This window comes from Heterodontus francisci, chromosome 6 (assembly GCF_036365525.1).
Source record: "Heterodontus francisci isolate sHetFra1 chromosome 6, sHetFra1.hap1, whole genome shotgun sequence".
In the NCBI taxonomy this organism is placed as follows: Eukaryota; Metazoa; Chordata; class Chondrichthyes; order Heterodontiformes; family Heterodontidae; genus Heterodontus; species Heterodontus francisci.
Window position 1 is genome coordinate 16,520,555 of NC_090376.1, and position 22,044 is coordinate 16,542,598.

A 22,044-nucleotide genomic window follows, 5' to 3' on the forward strand; every position below is an offset into this window, starting at 1 on the left:
TTTTAAAAATATAATATGGCGATCAGAACTGCAGTATTGTAAGTGTGGTTTAACCAAGCTTCGATACAGGTTTAGCATAACTTCCCTACTTCTCAATTCTAGCCTACTTACAGCTGATTGCTATGATCTTCACTGTTTGCCACTGTTGCCATTAGGCTGTTTAATGTGTTGGTAACAATGTGCTCAGGAAAAAAAATTCACTGAAACTAATGTGCTTCTGTGTTGGACATTGGTCTTCATTTGTCACCTCAAATTACCGCTACCACTCTAATCACTAATACTTTAAAGTCATTTTAGACAGCTCAAAGTAATCTCTCCATGGAATTTCAGAAGGGCTAAATCCTTGCTGTAATAAGTAAGTGAAACTGGTGAATAATTGAAAGTCACCAAGTTTCATTCTTGTGTGTATGGTACTATTTTCTGTCACAGGAATGAAGACCAATAATATACAAGAAAGCTCAAGAGACATTGCAATAAAAGCAAAATACTGCAGATTCTGAAAATCTGAAATAAAACCAGAAAATGCTGGAAACACCGTGTTCTGATGAAAGGTCTCCCAAGATGTTTCCAGTATTTTCTGGCTTTATTAAAGAAACATTGTGTTTCTTGCCTGTGACAAAGTTTTTTTCCCCCCCTGTGACAGTCCCATTTGACAGTTGGAAACAATGGATGCTATGGGTTCCCGTGTAGTTACACTGCAGGTTATCTTTCTCATAGTCGATAGGCCTAGTATGAAAATTTAGACCAAGTGTTGAAATATCACTGACTTTGATTCTACCTGGTGTATTTTCTGAACTTTGTAATTCTTTTACTGGTTTCTTCGCTAGTTGCATATACACTTCATGCCGTTTAATGCTGAATGAAGGTTATTAAATGACCAGTGCTATATAGACTAATATAGCATAGAAGCAGATCATTCGGCCTAACGTGTCTGTGCTGACTCTTTGAAAGAGCCATACATCATGATCAGGAAATATTCTGGAGGGTACATGCTGCCTCCAGTATATTTTGTAAAAGTGTGAAGGCAGTTTCTTACTGACACATAGTTTTAGATGTTTGTGGTTTTGTGCAAGATTAAAGCTGCCCCCATGCTTACTTTGTTGTCATGTGCCTTTGTTTTGGATCCCAATTGACTTGTTATTATCTGATGTACAGTGCACTGCTTTCTGGTGTGTGCATGTCAGTGAGGACTATTGGATCTCATTTCTCTTTGTGCCTCTCTGCTCTGGAAGAGTTGATCTCTTGGCTATGTTTTCAGTAAGGGCTTTGGACGGAAGTACGGAAGCAGAATTACCTGCTGTGTTTCTGGCTTGGTATATTCAGAAAACTGCTAACTTCACCAAATTTGGAGTTGGTGGCAAGAAGTAAGATGAAGGAGGTGTGACATGTGGAGGTTGCAGGTTTTTTGAGAGCTGGAAGGAAAGATTGAACAAACAGTTTTGACATCCATGGAAACTGATTGTATTAGAGTAGGAGATGTGCACTGAGTCTTGTTCTCGATATAGTGGTTTTGCTGGGATAAGAGAATAAACGTGGGCATCTAGGTGAAGCAAGCAAGAAAAGTTCAAAGGTGCAATTACTGCAGCACTATTGATAAAAGATGATTTTTGTGGAGAGTTTGGGGGCTAGAGCCAGATGGAGGATTGACAATCAGGTGATAATCTAAATGAATTTGAAACAATTCAAAGTATCCATTCTGCAATAAAATAAACCACAACGATCAAAATATGCTAACTTCTTATCCCAACAAAATTGCATCTAGCTATTGTCTGGAGGATGCTGAATGGCCATAGTCTAATCAAGGGTTTGATGAACGTCATTAGAACATTGTAATGTACTGAACAGGAAGAGATGATCTGTTGCTTTTGGAGCTTGAAAAATATTATACACAATCTATTTCTCAATTGCTGTCTCTGCAAACATCTATCCATTTCCATCTTGAATTAGCCGACATGATATGTCTCTGCTGCTTCCCAGGGAGATCTGTTTCATTATTTTCACCACTGTCTGTCTATAGTTGTTCTGTTGACTGTTGCTCTTTTGAACTAAGTGCAAGGGTCCTTCTCCCCTCTCCAACCCATAGAACTGGAAACTGGGTTGATGTTCATGCAGCGATAGTTGGTATTAATTCTGATATATACTGATGGGTAAAATTTCTGTATGAATTATCTCTGTATAAGATATCTTGTGAAAGTGCTATGTCAATTGATGGCAACTTGCCATTTGGTTTGTGTTGCTGTGTGATGGAGTCTTTTGAAGGATGAAAGTTTTGTTGTATATTGTCAAGTTGCTTCAGACAAAATGAGCCAGCTTGTGAAATTCTGTGCTGCTTGGACTGGCCATTTTTAAAGATAGCTCACACAGTGTGATGTCAAACTCCCACAGTAATAAAGTTGCTCAGATGCCATAATAATCCAAGGGTTAATTTAGATTAACCTACATCGCAGTACTGAAGGAGTGCTGTTGGAGGTGTCGTCCTACAGATGAAACATTAAATTGAGCCTTTGCTCACCTGGTCTGGTGGTTCAGATGGATGTTTAAAGATCCAATGGGGGTATTCAAAGAAGAGCAGTGAATTCTCTGTTCAGTATTTGTCCCTGACAAGTATCATACAAAGGTTATGTGGCCACTTGTCTCATGACTATTTGTGGGATCTTGTGCACATGATTGTCACATAACAACGATCATTCCATTTTAAAATTGTTTGAGATACCATAACGTTCTTTTTAAATGCAAGGCTATTTTTCGATTCTTCCCCCTTCTCCTATTTCTGATATTTTAACTTTGCTTCTGTTTGTATTGAATTATAAATCTGCTGTGCCATTATTCTTTAATAAAACATTTAAATGCTTCTTGTTTGGGACCCCTGTAGCTTCACCATTCATTTTGAAATGGGATCCAGGAGCAAACAAAGAAAAATTGGCTTCTAAATCCCAAGCCTTTGGAGTCCATTTTCACCTAAACCTTGTCTCATTGATCCAGTCAGCAAGCTGACTCCCCTACACTATCTACTTGAGCAATAACCAGCTTTGTCTGGGGAAGACATGGTTTACAGTATATCACGTGTACATCGGTAAGAGGGTAGAATAATGGGGAGAAAGTATTTTTTATAAACCAATCGTGCTGTCGGTTTTTTGTTTCATTATTAAACAAATTTAATACAATGGTCATCGTGACACCAACACTGGCTGCCACGAATTTGGGTTAGTGGTCATCCTATTGCAAATCAACAACAACTTGTATTTATATAGCGTTTTAACAAACTAAGATGACCTGATGTGCTTGATCGGCTAGCGTGCTTAACTTTCATACGGTAAAGTCTTTTTTTTAAAAAGTACTAAGATTGCCAATCAGATCAACTTGCATGTGGCCTATGTCATATGTGATAATAACTAGTTGCTTTTATTTTCAGATTCTCCTGAATATTTTATCAAAGAATAACAAAAGCATTACAAGTGAGACCTTGCAGTGTGTTTACTCCCATCAGGGGGGGCCATATAGTTAATAATATGCAAATAGCATACATATTGGCCTTTTTAAGTTGATGCACGAGGCCACTTTGTGAGATCTGCATCTATTTGTTGCAATCAATGCAGACGTTTTGTCGTCATTTGTTTGGGGGTTAAGCCAAATATAGGGGGTTTGGAATAAGAACAGAAAATGCTGGAAATACTCAGGTTAGGCAGCATCTGCGGAGAGAGAAAAGGAGTTAACGTTTCAGTCGATGACCTTTTGCCAGCATCTGCAGTATTTTGCTTTTGTATGGAGGTTTGGGGATAGAGCGGTAAAGTGAAGTCGGTGTAGAAGTTCAACCATGATCATTTTGACAGGTTCCATGTGGCTGGCTGCACCTCCTATTTCTTATGTCCTTAGATCATTGATTTTTGGAAACTGAAAATTAATGCATGTAAGTTTTTTGTTTCCTTTCAAGTCTCTTTCAGATATTGTTTGCAAAAAAGGTGCTAGACTATTTTAGTTATCCCACTGAGTTCCTACTGTTTCCTGTCTGTCAACCAATTCTCAATCCATGCCAGTATATTGCCCCCAATCCCATGTGCTTTAATTTTGCACACTAACCTCTTATGTGGGACCTTATCAAAAGCTTTCTGAAAACTCAAATACACCACATTAACTGGTTCTCCCTTATCTATTCTACTAGTTACATCCTCAAAAAACTCCAGTCGATTTGTTAAGCATGATTTCCTTTTCGTAAACCCATGCTGACTTTGCCCAATGCCCTTTATGTTTTCCAGGTGTTCGGCTATCACATTCTTTATAATAGAATCTAGCATTTTCCCCAGTATTGATGTAAGGCTCACTGGTCTGTAGTTCCCTGTTTTTTCTCCCTCCTTTTTTAAATAGTGGGGTTACATTTGCCACCCTCCAATCTGTCGGAACTACTCCAGAGTCTATAGAATTTTGGAAGATGACCACAAACGCATCCGCTATTTCCAGGGCAGCCACTTTCAGTACTCTGGATGTAGATTATCAGGCCCTGGGATTTGTCAGCCTTTAACTCCATTAGTTTCCCCAGCACTATTTGTTTTACTAATACTGATTTCCTTCAGTTCCTCCCTGTCATTAGACCCTTGGTTCCCTAACATTTCTGGGAGGTTATTTGTGTCCTCCTTTGTGAAGACAGAACCAAAGTATATGTTTAATTGTTCTGCCATTTCTTTGTTCCCCATTATAATTTCCCCTGTTTCTGACTGTAAGGGTGACGTTTGTCTTCAATAATCTTTTTCTCTATTACTAGTAGTGCTTATTTTTTCCATGGGAGGTATGGGCAGGAGCTTAGTCTTTTGGATTTGATTGGCGGAGGGGTGGGTAATAAAATGCTGAAAGGATTAGACGTAGTAGGGTGGGAGAAGGATCTTGTGGAATAAAAGCATTGACCATAGTTCAGTTGGACGGAATGACCTGTTTCTGTGCTGTACATTCTAAGTAAAATGCATGATTGGGTAATATATCTACGGAAGTGGCTTGATAGGCCACATGGCCCTTTGCCTCTTTGTTTTTATTCACTGTGCTGTGGTGTGGCGAAACCAACTACAAATACTGTGGAGAAAAGAAGTATGGCTAACACTTTAACTGCTGTTGCTGGGCTTTACCTGTTGCAAAAATGGCTTCAACAACCTTGCAAGAAAGATTCACAGCATGTTTCGAAATCTGTCTTAAAATGTTTAATTGTTCAAAAAAATTGCTTCTGTAGTGAATGTGCTTTTACATCTGACATTGCCCAGTTTCGCTGTATATGGTCTGCAGAATGCTTGTCCCTCACTATGAGACTAAACAGTTTTGCCACTAGGAGTTCAGTAAATGGAATGATCAATGTGTGAAGTTTTGTGCACTGCGCTTAACTGAAGATAAAAATCTACTTCTGATGTTATTTATTTTATATTGATAGATTTTGCCTATATGACGCTAGGGTGAAGTTACAGATCTTGCTATGGCTTTGGCAGTGCTGCAAAAAATTTGAGACGCTGAATAAAGAATGTTCTACACAGAATTGATTGGGTTAAGTGCCTCTTTTTGTCTATAATGTATTCCACCATTCTATAAAGTATTAAAAATCTTATCTGCATGCACGCTCTTGCCTACAGATGCTTACTTTCTGTTGTCACGCTTTTGCTTTAGGTATTTCTATTCTAAATTCCAATGTCCATATTTATAATTGAAACCTCCTACATATATGTTATGCTGCATTTCCATCCTTGCACCAATGCAATTGTAGCTCTGTTTCCCATCTCCTACTTCTTCCTATGTTCCAATCAACTCTGCTTCTCTGCCTCCCAAGTTATTCTAAGTTTTGCCAGTTAGCTATAGTTAATCAAAGCATTATATTAAAATCAAGGCAGAATGAATGACTTTAAAAAAAAATAAAAAAAATTGGGGACTGACTTGCGTCTCGATATCCTGGTACTGCCATCCTTTGATAGCTAATTGCACTTCACTTGAACATTGTACTTGGTCTTGACTCCCTGTATGGATCACTGCGGGAATTTGACTGGTGTTAGATAAACTTTGGGATATAGTTTTCTCTGGTAACACTCTGATTAATGTAGTTGTGTAAAATTGCTGCTTGTTATTTTAACACAGTTGTTTATTATAAGCTGATTAATGACTGTAGACTGATTTAACACAGAAATTTTACAAGTGAATTTAAATGCAGTAGTGGATAGTAACCCCTCCCTCCAGTGACAATACAGAATATGTTGTGCTGCAGTGTTACTTTATGGCTCCTGTTTAATGGGGAAATTTTAAGAATGAGACTCTATAATAAGCTCCATAATGACAAGACACCTTTTTCTGTATCGCTCTTGATGATCTCTTTCTGGAACAGGCCCTGTGAATTGCATTAAAAGGACGGTGCTGTACAATCTTGGAGCTCAGGTATTCGTCCTTTCTTTTAATCTTTAGTGCAGACCAATGACAATAAGCCGATTTTGTGTGTTATTCAAAGGTCAACACAGAAATAATCTACGCCTAATCTGATGTTAAATGGCGTGTGGACAGTTAACATTGAAATGACAAATTACATTTCTGGTCCATCAATTTACTAAGAATGTTAAGCAGAAACATCAAGATTTACTGAAGGGATTGCAATCGAGTGTGTCATAACTCTGTTAACATGGAAAAACATGCTCACTCTGCCTTATAAAGGGGAAATTCTTAAAGTTAGGGGCATATTTTAATCGTCACCATGAACTACTTTAAAAAAAAAAACTTTTTTGTTCTTCTGTCATTGACAGGTATGAAAAGTAGTCTAAAAGGCTAATGGAATGCCGGCCTTTATTTATTTTTATTTAGAGATACAGCACTGAAACAGGCCCTTCGGCCCACCGAGTCTGTGCCAACCATCAACCACCCATTAATCCTACATTAATCCCATATTCCTACCACATCCCCACCTTCCCTCAATTCCCCTACCACCTACCTACACTAGTGGCAATTTATAATGGCCAATTTACCTATCAACCTGCAAGTCTTTGGCTGTGGGAGGAAACCGGAGCACCTGGCGAAAACCCACACGGTCACAGGGAGAACTTGCAAACTCCGCACAGGCAGTACCCAGAACTGAACCCGGGTCGCTGGAGCTGTGAGGCTGCGGTGCTGCCCTTAATATTTAAGGAATTAGAATACAAGGAGTTAGAAGCCATCCTTCAGCTGTGTAAAGCCCTATTAGACCACATCTGGAGCACTGCGAGCAATTCTGGGCACCACACCTTAAAGATATATTAGTCTTGGAGGGAGTGCAGCATAAATTTACTTGAATGATACCTGGCCTCCAAGGGTTAGATTATGAAGAGAGATTGCACAAATTAGGGTTGTTTTCCCTGAAATTTGGAAGATTAAGTGGTGATTTGATGGAAGTTTTCAAAATATTGCGAGGAACTGATAGGATAGTGAGAAGCTAGTTCTGCTGGATGGGAATCTAGATAGATAGTCTGTAAATTAGAACTAGACCTTTCAGGAGTGAAGTTAGGAAACCCTAGTAAAAGTTTGGAATTCTCTTCTGCAAATAGCAGTTGATGTTGGGTCAATTGTTAATCTTAAATCTGAGATTGATAAATTTCTGTTAACCAAAGGTATTAGATGTGGAGCAAAGACAGGCATATAGAGTTATGTTGCAGATCAGCCATTATTATATGGAGTGGTAGAACAAGCTTGAGGGGCTCAATAGCCTTCTGTTCCTGTGTTCCCTCTGATTTTCCTCCTTCATCTCCTGCATACTTCTGCTGGTTTACCATTCGACATATGGCAACTGCCCTCTTGCAGCTTGCCCAGTTGTCTGGCCTTCATATCTCACCTAGGGCAGTGTGGGCTAATCTCAGGTAGAATGTATCACAACCAAGCCTAATTTTGTCCTCCCTGAACATCTCTCGACATGCCATTTACAGCATACGAACAAACATACAAATTATGAGCAGGAGTAGGCCACTCGGCCCCTCGAGCCTGCTGCGCCATTCGACAAGATCATGGCTGATCTGATTGTAACCTCAACTCCACATTCCCGCCGACCCCCAGTAACCTTTCACTCCCTTACTTATCAAGTACTTCTGCCTTAAAAATATTCAAAGACTGTGCTTCCATCACCTTCTGAGGAAGAATTCCAAAGACTCATGACCATCTGAGAGAAAAAAATTCTCCTCATCTGTCTTAAATGGGCAACCCCTTATTTTTAAACAGTGACCCTTTGTTCTAGATTCTCACACAAGAGGAAACATCCTTTCCGCACCCAACAGAGGTCACCGGATCACAATCAGAGCAAAGAAACCTGGCTGAATTGCCTCCTCACCCCAGCTAGCCCCAGGAACATTGATTGGACTCCTTGTAGCACCCTCAGTGAGATCAGCTAAGATCTCATGCTGAGACTGAACTTAGAATCCACCTGGTTTGTATGAACTGGTAACCGCTGAGCTATCAGGAGGAGTGACCTGAAGAACTTGAAAATTGTTTGGTGTGGTTTTTATCTCCAAGAAGGGCGGCACAGTGGCGCAAGGGTGGCGCAGTGGTTAGCACCGCAGCCTCACAACTCCTGTGGGTTTTCTCCGGGTGCTCCGGTTTCCTCCCACAAGCCAAGAGTCTTGCAGGTTGGTAGGTAAATTGGCCGTTATTAATTGCCACTAGTATAGGTAGGTGGTAGGGAAATATAGGGACAGGTGGGGATGTGGTAGGAATATGGGATTAGTGTAGGATTAGTATAAAAAATGGGTGGTTGATGGTCGGCACAGACTCGGTGGGCCGAAGGGCCTGTTTCAGTGCTGTATCTCTAAACTAAACTAAACTAAAAACTACTGGCAAGGAGTTTAGAACCCTGGCAAGTTGGTGTGAGAGAGCAGAACTAGTATCTGTTGAGGTACTGTCATTTATCCAGAAACCTTTCACTGTTCTTGCCTTTTCCACCCATGTGGTGATGCATCTTCCCTGGTCAGGCAGACCCAGCAGCACGCTTCCACCATGTCGCCGTCAGAACTCATTGCTTCAAGTATCAGCACACAAAATGAGTATGTGGTGGCTGAAGCTTCTGCTGAAATAGGTGTTGGATTTGTTAAATGCAACTTAAAGGTTTAGCATCTGAGTTGTTAAGAGTGTGAAACTTGCTACCTTGGGAAGTAGTTGAGGCATAAAAACATGACTCTATGACTCTAAAATGCTGCAAATACTCAGCAGGTTTGGCAGCATCAGTGGAGAGAGAAACCGAGTTGATGTTTCAGGTCACTGACCTTTCATCGGGACCCTGCTGAGTATTTCCAGCATCCCAGTAATTTGCTTTTGTATTTGTTGAAGTAGTTGAGGCAAATGGCTTAGATGCTTTCAAAATTAAACTAGACAAGCACATGAGAGAAAAAAGGAGTAGAAAAATGTGCTGAAGGGCTGAGGTTAGGTAGATAAAGTGGGAGGAGACTAATGTAGAGTATAAATACCAGCATGTTCGGTAGATTAGATTGTTTGGGCCGAATGGCCTGTTCTGTGCTGTATATTCAATGTCATTCTACATAAACATCAATTATTATGGCACCAACTGTGCCATTAACCGTATGACTTGCTATTTGTTTCTCTTTGTTGAAGCAGTGCATTTAGCAAGCTCATGCATATAAAGCTGGCATCACTAATGTAGCATTTGCATTGCAGGGCTGCAATCCCGACTGCAGCTTCTGTCAAAACCACCTTGCTTATATTGTCAGGCCCTGTCTGTACAACCAGCTCTGCATTTAAACAACTGCTTGTTTTCAAGTTGTGGTTAGCAACTTTATCACATGGGCATACTGTCTTGCTCAGTTGCTGGTGAAGAGGCCCATAACAAGGCAGTGAGAGTGCAATGACTTCACTAGGCTATACAGGGTGTTTGTGACTGAGCTCAGTCACCCTGTTTGAATTGTCCGAAAAAGTAATTACTCCAATGCAAAGCAAGTCTTCTACTTTTGGAGGGGTAGGCCAATAACATAGCTTTTATAACCCTCCAGATTTTCACCTTTCTTTTGAAGACAATGTATTCATACTGAGGTACGATGGCCACTACCCCTTTTTCTCGTGTCCAAGTAGCTGCTGATCTTTTGTGCGTCTAGGCCGAGAACATCAGGCTATGAACCTCAATCGGTCTTTTCTGCCTATCAAGCAGGAGTTAAAATTTTGAACAGAAACTATTATTAATCTTGAGAAGTTGTTGGGATGGAAAGCCACTCATTTCCCTTTATAAATGCAAAGGCTTTGAGTGTGGAGATCTTCAGTGACAGTCTTGGCATCTTGCTGCTGGCAAGGATAATAGCTACCAGTGTGTAAACAGTATGCAACCCTGTCCATATGTTAAACATTTCAGGTTTTGCATTGTATGCCTGTCTTAACGCATCAGTCGGCATGCTTGCTTGGAAAATCCGGTTTGTTTGTCAACGCGTCAGTTCACGAGTCATCCTTTTGAGTTGCCCTACCTTTGCATTTTGCAATATTGTCGTTTCTTTTTACTTAGCAATTGATCAGGTACGTTATTACTGTTCAACCACAGTCTGTAAATTGTTGAAATGTAGTGTTCTTTTTTTAAAAAAACAACTGATTGTCATATTGCCTCTTCTCTTTGGTTGGCAGGTTGACATTAAATGGATGAAGGCTCCATGTGTCGAATTGAGACCGAGGAGCCATGGAGCACAAGACCCCGGAAGGCTCTACCTCTGACCTAAAGCTGGTCTCTCACCCAAGAGCAAAAAGTAAAGTTTGGAAGTACTTTGGGTTTGACACTGATGCTGAAGGATGCATACTGCAGTGGAAGAAGATCTACTGCAGAGTTTGCAGGGCTCAAATTGCTTATTCGGGAAACACCTCCAACCTTGCTTACCACCTTGAGAAGAATCACCCTAGTGAATTCCACCAAGTTGTCAAGAGCAACGCTGAGCAAGCAAGGGAACCGTTCACATCCAACTTTTTGAAATCTGAATCCGAAGGCACGTATCTGAGCAACCAAGACGCAATCTTCAAGACCTGCTATAGCCAAGACAGTAAACGGCATCAAGAATTGACTTCTCTGGTTACCAACTTCATCTGCGAAGGGCTGTATCCTGTCTCTGTGGTAGAAGAGCAGACTTTCAAAAAGCTACTTAAAATGGCTGACCCAAGATATGAGCTCCCCAGCAGGACGTATTTCTCGACCAAAGCCATCCCGGAGCGTTACCATATTATTCGGTCTGCTGTGGAGAAGGAGTTGGCTGCGGCACCATGGTGTGGTGTGACTGCCGACCTGTGGACGGCACAGGGTCGAAACCGATGCTGCATGTCTTTGACTGCCCACTTCTTAAGTGGCACGGGCAGCAGCGCCAACACCCTAAGGTTCACTTCCAAGTGTCTTGCCACGTTCGAAGTGGCGGATGAGTATACTACAGAGAACTTGGCTCATGCCCTCGTCGAGTCCTTCAGAGAATGGGGAATCAGCAAAAATGTGTTGGGTGCCACAACCAGCAACAGCAGTGAGAATGTGGTAAATGCCTGCTCCCTTCTGAATCTCCCTGTGCACATGCCGTGTTTCGGTCACGCAATCAACCTGGGGATAAACCGAGCTCTCCAACTCCCGAAACTCTGCACACTTCTTCTGAAGTGCAATAAACTGGTCGAGTACTTCAAAGTGACACCGAGGGCAGCCTATATGTTACGGGAGAAACAGAAGCAGCAGTATTTGTTACAGCACCAACTGGTCACTGACTGTCGTACTTGGGGGACGACCCTGTCCATGCTACAGCGGCTGAGGGAGCAACAAACTGCGATTGCTGCTGTGCTGTTTGAGGACAGCATGAATTACCAATTGATGCCAGAAGCCAGTGAATGGCGTACCATAGAAGGACTGGTGGAATTGCTGCAGCCATTTCAACAAGCTACTGAGATGATGGGCAGATCGAAGTACCCAATCATTAGTATGGTCAAACCTCTCCTGCATGTCCTGTTGAACTCGACGCTGAAAGTTGATGATTCGGACTCTCACGTGCTCAGTGCTGTGAAGGAGACCATCGCCAAAGAATTATGCGAAGTGTACCAGTTATCCCCGGAGCTGGAGCTGTTTCTCCACTCCGCGACGTTTCTCGATCCAAGGTACAAGAGAGTCCCATTCCTTTCAGCCACACAGCAAAAGCAGGTGGAGAACAAGATCCTGGAGGAAGCCACCGATCTCTTGGAGAAGGGCAAGGAGAGCATTGCTAGAGCAGAGGGGTGCTTTGCCCTTGAGGAGCCGCCGCTGAAAAAACGTGCAGTATCGGTGCAGCCCTACAGTACTGGAAGCATCAACTTCATGCTGGCAGAAATCTTCGGGCAGGCAGGCAGCAGCGATGAAGGCCAAGATGGGTGGCATGCTCAGGTTGTGGAAGAACTGAACAACTTCAAATCGCAGAAGGTGCTGGAACTGGGTGAAGATCCGCTCATCTGGTGGTCTGACCGGGTGGCTTTATTTCCCACCCTGAGAAAACTGCTGCAGAAGTACTGGTGTATTCCGGCCACCAGCATCCCTTCAGAACGCCTGTTCAGTGCAGCAGGGAACTTGGTGAACGCCAAGCGAAACCAGCTGGCCCCAGCTGAGGTCGATCGGCTCCTGTTCCTTTACGAGAATACGCGAGTCGATAGGGAGGTAGTTGCGGATGACGAGTACGAGTGAGAACTGGAGTAACAAAGAAATTGGAGGGATAAATGACCACATTCAGTGGTGAAAAGAAAGGAACAGAAGGGTAATCCCAGTTATGATTTGCTATCGATTTGAAATAAAAGAATTTTGATTTCTTTTTGTTGGATTGACTGTCTGAATCAGACAAGTTATATTTTGTTCTTGCAGCCGATTCCAAAACTGTGACTGTGAATTTATGATATAAGGGACATTATTGAAACAGTAAAATACAATAGACGACAGCTGTACTGGTTCAAAAGGCAATTGATTTAAGAAACCTAGGTTGCTAGGATTGATGTCATTTTTTTTTCTGCAGTCGAGAATGTGACAGAGAATTAGCATTATTTCACTACCAAAATGAAGCTGCAGTAAGAATCATAGAATGGTTACAGCATAGAAGGAGGCTATTCAGCCCGTTGTGCCCATGCCGGCTCTCCAAGAGCAGCTTAGCTATTTTTTTCTCTTATAATTATCCAATTCCCTTTTGAAGGCCTCGATTGAACCTGCCTCCACCACACTCTCAGGCAGTGCATTCCAGTTCCTAACCACTCGCTGCTTAAAAAAAGATTTTCCTTCTTTTGTCAATCACCTTAAATCAGTGCCCACTGGTTCTGGATCCTTTGACCAATGGGAACAGTTTCTCGAATCAACTCTGACTTGACCTGTCATGATTTTGAACACCTCTATCAAGTCTCCCCTTAATCTTCTCTTTGAGGAGAACAGCCCCAGCTTCTCCCAACTATCCACATAATTGAAGTCCCTCATCCCTGGAACCATTCTTGTGAATCTTTTCTGCACCCTCCAAAGTGTGGTGCCCAGAACTGGATACAGTACTCCAGTTAAGGCTGAACCAGTGTTTTATACAGGTTTATCAATTTTAGTTCCTACAGTAAAGATGAATTGAATAATATTCTATGATTTTCTGAACTGTGCTGCCATGTCAGTTTTTATGGGAAACTATTGTTACAGATAACTTCTTGGAGATAGCTGTACATAAGCTGTGTGGGTTGCAAAGAATGCTCAGTATTTGTCGGGTTAAATGCTGACACTCAACGGGGGGAAAAGCTTGTTTGAATATTTAAGGAAGTAACTCCATGAAGGATTGTATAAAATAAACTTTAAATACACTCTATTGTTGCATTGCTCATTATTTAAAGGGTGCACGAATTGAAATCTATGTCTTGTGATGTCTTGCCACAGTGACTATGCAATAATGTATATTGTCTCGTCTCTACTATGTATGGTTCTTAGCGCAGTTGTTTAGCAGCTACTGCTGTTTCACAGCATGTAAGCCACATTTCCAATTGTGCAAAATAACTAGGGTAGCATTATATTAAAGCCCAGTTACTATTCAGAGCCACTGGATTTATGTGACCTGCTCCTGCACTCTTTCTCTGGCTGGGCAAAGGAGGTTTTTGCACACATGGGTTAATTCTATTCGTATCAGTACCTAAACATCAGTGTCATTTTGATGTTGAGGTCCTGCTTCTCCTCCTCGTCAGCTCTTTATACTAAAAATATTCAAAACTTTAAGTTCAACATTTCATGGTTAGCTGCAGTTATACTGTGTCTCAACAACAGGCATTGATATAGCACCTTTAACATCATACTTGAGTTACACTGCACAGTTAGGATTGACCAGTTAGCACCGAAGCAAGTTGTGCAGCGGAACTGATGTATTTTTGTATTTCAATTTTTAACACAAATATTACAGCGACAATGGTTGTAACCCCAGACTCATGCTGGACTGACCAAGCTGGTGTTCCTTGCTGAAATGGTGTATTGACAAAGGAGCGTATTCTTGCCCGTAAAATTGCACGGGCATTGAAGCTCATGCAGTTTAAATAAGCATCTGAAACCCCAGATCATGATTTTAGACATCATTTGGGAAATACAGTTTTACTTTCTTCAAGCTTAAAAATCCAGGATAACCATCAGAATGCATTCATTATCTGAAGTTGCTAAGCAGATATGCCAAATGTTTTTGCATTTGCTTGTGCCACAATAAAGGAGATTAAAAAAAATCTCAATTTGCATTATGATGTCAGGTTGTGAAGTATTTTTACAAACGCACTCCCACAAGCAACAATGTAATAATGACCAGATCATCTGTTTTAGTGATGTTGGTTGAGAGATAAAGATTGGCCCTGTGCTACTTGATGAAAAAATACTGTTCCATGCAGTGACACAAGGTGGTATTCAGTATCTCTGGATCCAGGTGCAAATCATTTTGATTCATTCTTGGGATGTGGGTGTCACTGGTAAGGACAGCATTTATTGTCTAACCCTGGCTGTCTTGAAAAGTTGGTACTGGGTCTTGAGCCAATGCAATCTGTGTGGTGAAGTTGCTCCTGCAATGGTGTTGGGTAGTGAGTTCCAGAATTTTGAAGGAATGACAGCAAAGGAGTAGTGATATATGTCCAAGTCGGGGGTGGTGTGTGACTTGAAGATGACTTGGGAAGTAATGGCATTCCCATGAACCTGCTACTGTTCTCTTTTCTAGGTGATGGAAGTTGAGAGTTTGGTAGATAGTGCTGAAGCAGCATTGGTGAGTTGCTGCAGTGATAGTAACCCGTAGATCGTGCACACTGCAACCACGGTATGTTTAGGCCAATGGATGAGATGCCAATCAGGCAGAGTGCATTGCTGTATAGTGTTCATGCTCTTGAGTGTTGCAATTGCATCCATTCAGGCAAGTGGAGAACATTCCACTTCTGATTTGTTCCTTGCAGGTTCCTTGGGCTGAGAAGTGGCAAGTTACATTTGCGCCACACAAGTGCCAAGCAATGACCATCTCCAACAAGCGAGAATCCAACCATCTCCCCTTAACATTCAGTGGCATTACCATCACTGATTTTAAAAAAAATTCGTTCAGGGGACGTGGGCGTCGCTGGCTAAGCCAGCATTTATTGCCTATCCCTAATTGCCTTTGAGAAGGTGGTGGTGAGCCGCCTCCTTCAACCGCAGCAGTCTGTGTGGGACAGGTACACCCACTATCAACATCTGGGGGTTACCATTGACCAGAAATTGAACTGGACCAGCCATATAAGTACTGCGGCTACAACAGCAGGTCAGAGGCTGGGAATTCGGCGGCGAGTAACCCACCTCCTAACTCCCCGAAGCCTGTCCACCATCTGCAAGGCACAAGTCAGGAGTTTGATGGAATACTTTTCACTTGCCTGGATTAGTGCAGCTCTAACAACACTCAAGAAGCTCGACACCATCCAGACCAAAACAGCCTGCTTGATTGGCACCTCACTTACCGTCTTAAACATTCACTCCACCACTGATGCACAGGGGCAGCAGTGTGTATCATCTACAAGATGTACTGCAGCAACTCACCAAGGCGCCTTTGACCACCTTCCAAACCTGCAACCTCTACCACCTAGAAGGATAAGAGCAGCAGATGCATGGGAACACCACTGCCTGCAAGTTCCCCTCCAAGCCACACACGGGGCGAAACAGTGGTTAGCACTGCAGCCTCACAGCTCCAGTGACCTGGGTTCGGTTCTGAGTACTGTCTGTGCAGAGTTTGCAAGTTCTCCCTGTGACCCCGTGGGTTTCCGCCGAGTGCTCTGGTTTCCTCCCACAGCCAAAGACTTGCAGGTTGATAGGTTAATTGGCTGTTGTAAATTGCCCCTAGTGTAGATAGGTGGTAGGAGAATTGAGGGAAGGTGAGGATGTGGTAGGGAAAATGGGATTAATGTAGGGTTAGTATAAATGTGTGGTTGATAGTTGGCACAGACTTGGTGGGCCGAAGGGCCTGTTTCAGTGCTGTATCTATCTATGACCATGCTGACTTGGAACTATATCACCGTTCCTTCACTGTCGCTGGGTCAAAATCCTGGAACTTCCTTCCGAAGAGCATTGTGGGTGTAGCTACCTCACATGGACTGCAGTGGTTCAAGATGACGGCTCACCACCACCATTTCTAGGGCAATTAGGGATATGCAATAAATGCTGGCCTAGCCAGTGACGCCCACATCCCGTGAAAGAATAGAGAAGGTGGTAGAAATGTTGGGGAATCGGGGTGAGCCACTTACCACAGGATATCCAGCCTGACTTGCTCTAGTAGTCATAGCATTTATATGGCCCAGTTGAGTTTTTGGTTAGTGGTGACCCCCTGGATGTTGCTGGTGAGAGACTCTGTGAAAGTAATGCCATTAAGCAAGAGATGGTGATTGCTTGGCAATTGTGTGGCATGGCTGTTACGTGTTACTTATCCATCCTAAGCCTTGATGTCATCCAGGTCTTGCTACTTATTGGAATTAGCTGCTTTATTATCTGACAATTTGTGAATGGAGCAATCATTGAATTGTCCCACTTCTGAGCTTACTAAGGAGGAAAGGCCTCTGCCAAATCAGCCAATGCTGATTGGGCTCAGGACACTGCCCTGAGGAACTCCTGCAGTGACATCCTAGGGCTGAGATGATTGGCCTCCAACAACCACAGTCACCTTCCTGTGTACCAGGTATGACTCCAGCCAGTGGAGAGTTTTCCCCCGATCTTCATTGTTTTGAGTTTTATTGGAGATTCTTGATTCCGCACTCAGTTGAATGCTGTTTTGGTATCAAGGGCAGTCACTCTCACCTCATGCCTTGAATTCAGCTCTTTGATCCATGTTTGGATCAAATGAGGTCTGTGTGGTCTGCCGAAACTCAGGCTGAGCATAAGTAAGCAGGTTGTTGATGATTTTATGTTACTTGTTAGCAATGTTGACGACTCCTTTGCTGATTATTGAGAGTAGGTTGATGGGTTGGTAATTGGCAAGACTGCATGTGCCTGGCTTTTTGAGGACATTGTTGGGTATGTTATGAAGCTGATCCTATTTAATTTTTTTTTGAGAATTCCTGTGTTAGAATTGTGGAGATGGGATTGGAGAACTGACGTAATTCCGTAGATGTTGGATTTTGTTTTTTAAAAGAAGTCGCCGGAAGGACACTTGAGGTGAGGTCTTTTTTGAAAGCAACCTTTACTGGAAGTCACATGCCTTAAGCTCAATAAACAACAGAAACCTTGGTGACTTGTGGAGATGTTTACCGAGAAGTGACATGCCACAATTTATGAAGGTCAGTAGGTCTGACTTGCTGATTGGTTTTGCTTCTGAACTATTGTTTTGGTTCAGTTGGAGTGTGGACTGTGTTTGAAAGCAGTTGGAGATCAACCTGCCAAGACAGAAACACCCAGCGTGCCTCCTTCCACTTGTCTCTGAAATGCCGTATTTCTCCTGAGGAGCTCCTGGAAAGCTTGCCAGATTAGTTCTTGAAACTGCCTGAAAAGAACAGCTCCAGAAAAGATCCCAGTCACCTGCCTACGTGTACTCGGATGCCAGACTGTATGCTATTTTGGGACACAACATATCTCATCCATTTTCTTCAAGAATTAACAACTATTTGGCCAAAGTATTTTTTTTTTGTATTTTTTGTAAAAGAGCTCTGCAGAGAAAATCTCTATTTTTCAGTCAACTTGTGTGTGTGTGTGTGTGTGTGTGTGTGTGTGTCGTGCGCGTGGGTGTGGCTAAGGTAAATAGGGGACTTTCATATTTCATTCTGCGTGTTAATGCTTTGTTGCGTTACTGGATAAGTCTTGTTTTATAATCTGATAATTTTGTTTGTTAAAGAAACCTGGTTAGTGTACTTTTTTCGGGGATATAGAGTATATGATTGACCGTATTGGTAACTGGGTAAGCATTTAAGTATATGTTGTGACCTGTGGAGAAGTGGAACTAGAAAGGACAGTGCACTCCTCCTGCCTCAGTTGTAACCGGTAGATTGCACAACTTGACGAGAGAGAAATTAATTACTTGCATTGTTAGTTTATGCCAGCTCCACATTTCCCTGCTGACACTGTTTGCTGGTATATAATCTGTGTGTACTTGTTTTTACAAAGAGTGCTTCGTTAAAACATAAAGAATCTTTGAACTTTTATGGCAAACAGACTAATCCATTTTTGTGAGATTGCAACTCCACCTACTTGCCTCCTTTCACCCGATACTGCAATGCTTTCTCAGTCTATAAACTCATTTAGTTGCTTTTTACTCCACAAATATGCTGAAATTGGGGGCACTGGAAAGAAGGAAGTAAATCTAAAAGCAGTTTCTTAAAATGTAATTTAATTTTATCAGTTGTTATAATATGGAGACAGTAATCAAAAAATCTAAATAATAATGAATGAATTTTCATCAACAGCACAGCAGAGTTATGTTCTTACCCATCCTCGCTGTCAACTAACTTCCACCCCCCTGGTTCAAGACCTACTGCCAAAAGTTGACAGTTCTATTTTTGGTCAAGTGCTATGGGCTAGAAATTACATTTGGAGATAATAGTGGATGAACATGTGCTCATGTGACATTTCTCCATCTGCTATTTTAGTACTGCTATCCTACATAAGAACATAAGAAATAGGAGCAGGCCATACGGTCCCTCAAGCCTGCTCTGCCAGTCAATAAAATCATGGCTGATCTACCTCATCTCTGCTTTCGCACCCTATCTCCATATCCCTTGATTCCCTTAGCATCCAAAAATCTTTTGATCTCAATCTTGAAGTCTTGAATATACTTAATCACTGAGCATCGCGGACTCAGAGGTAGAGAATTCCAAAGATTCACAATGCTCTGAGTGAAGAAATTTCTCCTAAATGGCTGACTCCTTATCCTGCAACTATGACCTCTAATTCTAGACTCTCTAACCAGAGGAAATAGCGCCTCAGCGTCTAGTTTGCATTAAATAAGGTAATGTTTGTGATTAAAATAGCAGACAGATATATGAACACATTAAGTGTTGGTAACGAGAGGACACAGATGATTGACAAAAGAACCAGCGGTGACATGAGGAAACTTTTTTTACACTACAAGTGGTTGTGACCTGGATTTAAAAAAAAATTCTTTAATGGGATGTGGGCATCGCTGGCTAGGCCAACATTTATTGTCCATCCCTAATTGACTTTGAGAAGGTGATAGTGAGCCACCGCCTTGAGCCGCTGTAGTTCATGTAGTGTAGGCACACCCATAGTACTGTTAGGAAGGGAGTTCCAGGATTTTGACCCAGCGACAGTGAAGGAACAGTGATATATTTCCAAGTCGTGGCGGTGTGTGGCTTGGAGGGGAACTTGCAGGTGGTGGTCCCATGCAACTGTTGCCCTTGTCCTAGGTGGTGGAGGTTGCGGATTTGGAAGGTGCTGTTGAAGGAAGTCTTGGTGAGTTGCTCAGCAAGCAGTTAGGAAGGCTAATGGTATGTTAGCCTTTATCGCAAGAGAATTTGAGTACAGGAGTAGTAAAGTCTTGCTTCAATTGTATAGAACCTTAATTAGACCACACGTAGAGTACAGTGTGCATTTTTGGCCCCCTTACCCTAGGAAAGATATTATTGCCATAGAGGGGGTGCCCGGGATGGCGGGACTGCCCTCTGAAGAGAGATTAGGGAAACTGGGCCTGTATTCTTTAGAGTCTCGAAGAATGAAAGCTGATCTCATTGAAACCTACAAAATACTTAAAGGGATAGACAGGGTAGATGCAGCCAAGATGTTTCCCCTGGTTGGTGAGTCCAGAACCAGGGCGCACAATTTCAAAATAAGGGGGAAGCCACTTAGGACAGAGATGAGAAATTTATTTGCTCAGAGTGTTGTGAATCTTTGGAATTCTGTACCCCAGAGGGCTGTGGAATATCGGTCATTGAATATGTTTAAAGCAGAGATCGACAGATTTCTAAATCCCAGTGACATAAAGCGATTCCGAAAAAAGGGAGGGAAGTGGATGATCAGCCATGATTGTATTGAATGGCGGGGCAGGCTTGATGGGCTGAATGGCCGACTCCTCCTATCTTCCCTACTCGTCTTTGAAATATTGCCAAGGCATCTTTTACATCCATCTGACAGCAAATGGGACGTCGCTTTAACATGTTTAACACCAGGCAGTGCAGCATTCCCTCAGTACCGCACTGGAGTGTCTGACTTGATTTTTGTGCTCAAGTCCTGGAATGTGACTTGCACCCAGAACCTTCTGACTCAGGCGAGAATTCTACCAACTGATCCACAGCTGAAGCTTTTCTTATATATTGAGTGACATATATACTGACATTATATAATGTAATTTAGTTGGGGGTTCTGTGATTACTAATCCAAATTAATAGGGGTCTTTAACCCAAAAAAACGTTTTGAGAACCACTGGTGTAGTGTAAGGATGATAGCAGTAGTACTGAGACTACAGCACAAATTAAAGTCAGTGATCCTGTCATTTGGGATGGGTCTGTTTCGGTCTTCACAGTTGACACTGGGATGCTACAGGAAGCAGTTTACTGACAATCTCTGCATGCTTTCTTCTCCACTCCTCCCAAATGTGCGTCAGGCTGTGTGCAGCATTTACGAAAATTATACCATAGCTTGGTCCACGTGATTAAAAGGCCTGTTACAATCCAGCTCATGAATGGGGAGGGGAAGAAATTAAAAGGCAGTGTAAAACCTTTATGGTTTATATTTTTTTACTGTCTTTGCAGTGTTTTAATACTACTGTCATCATACCATGCTAAACGCACTCGATGGTACTGCAAAATGTATGACATCCTACTGGGGAAGATATTGGTTTCACCTCATTGTCTCTGTCCACAGTTTACGTTTCCATGGTTTAAGTTCACATAGGCTGGGTGTTGTGAAATGTTAGCCTGAAAGCCCAGTGGGAGTGATTACCTGGTAGTTATGTGCAGTTGTTATGGTAATTGAGCCCATATCATTTCTTTGCAGAAAACGCACTTGCCAGCCAGTTTATCAACAAAATGGTTCCTGGATAAATTAGGCTGACCTGTTGATTTCAACTCCTTAAAGCTGCAAAGTCTCTTTGTTGTAATCTGTGCTGTCTCCTCTACAAATATAATCCCAGATTATCTGGTCATGATCTCATTGCAGTTTGTGGGAGCTTGCTGTGAGTAAATTGGCTGCCATGTTTCTTACATTACAATAGTGACTACACTTTAAAAGTACTCTTTGGCAATAAAGTTCTTTGGGGATGACCCAAAGTCGTTAAAGCCATTATATAAATGTCTTTCTCCATTGTCATGTATAGATGAGAGCTAAAGTTTGCATCGGAACATAGGAAATAGGAGCAGGAGTAGGCCATTCGGCCCCTCGTGCCTGCTGCACCATTCAACTAGATCATGGCTGATCTACCTCAATGCCAATTTCTCTCACTATCCCCATATACCTTGATATCTTTAATATCTAGAAATCTGTCAAACTCTGACTTGAATATACTCAATGACTGAGCCCCAAAGCCCTCTGGGGTAGAGAATTCCAAAGACTCACTACCCTCTGCGTAAAGAAATTCCTCCTCATCTCAGTCCTAAATGGCCTATCTCAAATTCTACATAGCTATTTAAACTTGCTGTTTATGATGAACAAATCCAATTTTCAACATGGAAGTC

General features: G+C 42.1%; 2 protein-coding genes across 6 annotated transcripts in view; both read left to right on the forward strand.

The window, feature by feature from the left end:
- Window positions 1-13,766, forward strand: part of LOC137371147 (E3 SUMO-protein ligase ZBED1-like) — a 137,662-nt gene extending 123,896 nt beyond the window's left edge. For 2 of the 5 annotated variants that reach the window (XM_068033174.1, XM_068033170.1), the window contains exon 2: window positions 10,585-13,766. In XM_068033174.1, coding sequence (XP_067889275.1) covers window positions 10,637-12,628 — 1,992 coding nt within the window. In that variant the 5' untranslated portion in view covers window positions 10,585-10,636 and the 3' untranslated portion in view covers window positions 12,629-13,766. Of the gene's footprint in view, window positions 1-5,407; window positions 5,518-6,343; window positions 6,394-10,584 lie in introns of all 5 variants that reach the window. The other 3 variants (XM_068033171.1, XM_068033173.1, XM_068033172.1) reach the window with 3 other exon arrangements.
- The window catches only part of dhrsx (dehydrogenase/reductase (SDR family) X-linked), a 259,767-nt gene that overhangs the window by 16,220 nt on the left and 221,503 nt on the right, over window positions 1-22,044 (forward strand). The gene's annotated exons all lie outside the window — the stretch shown is intronic.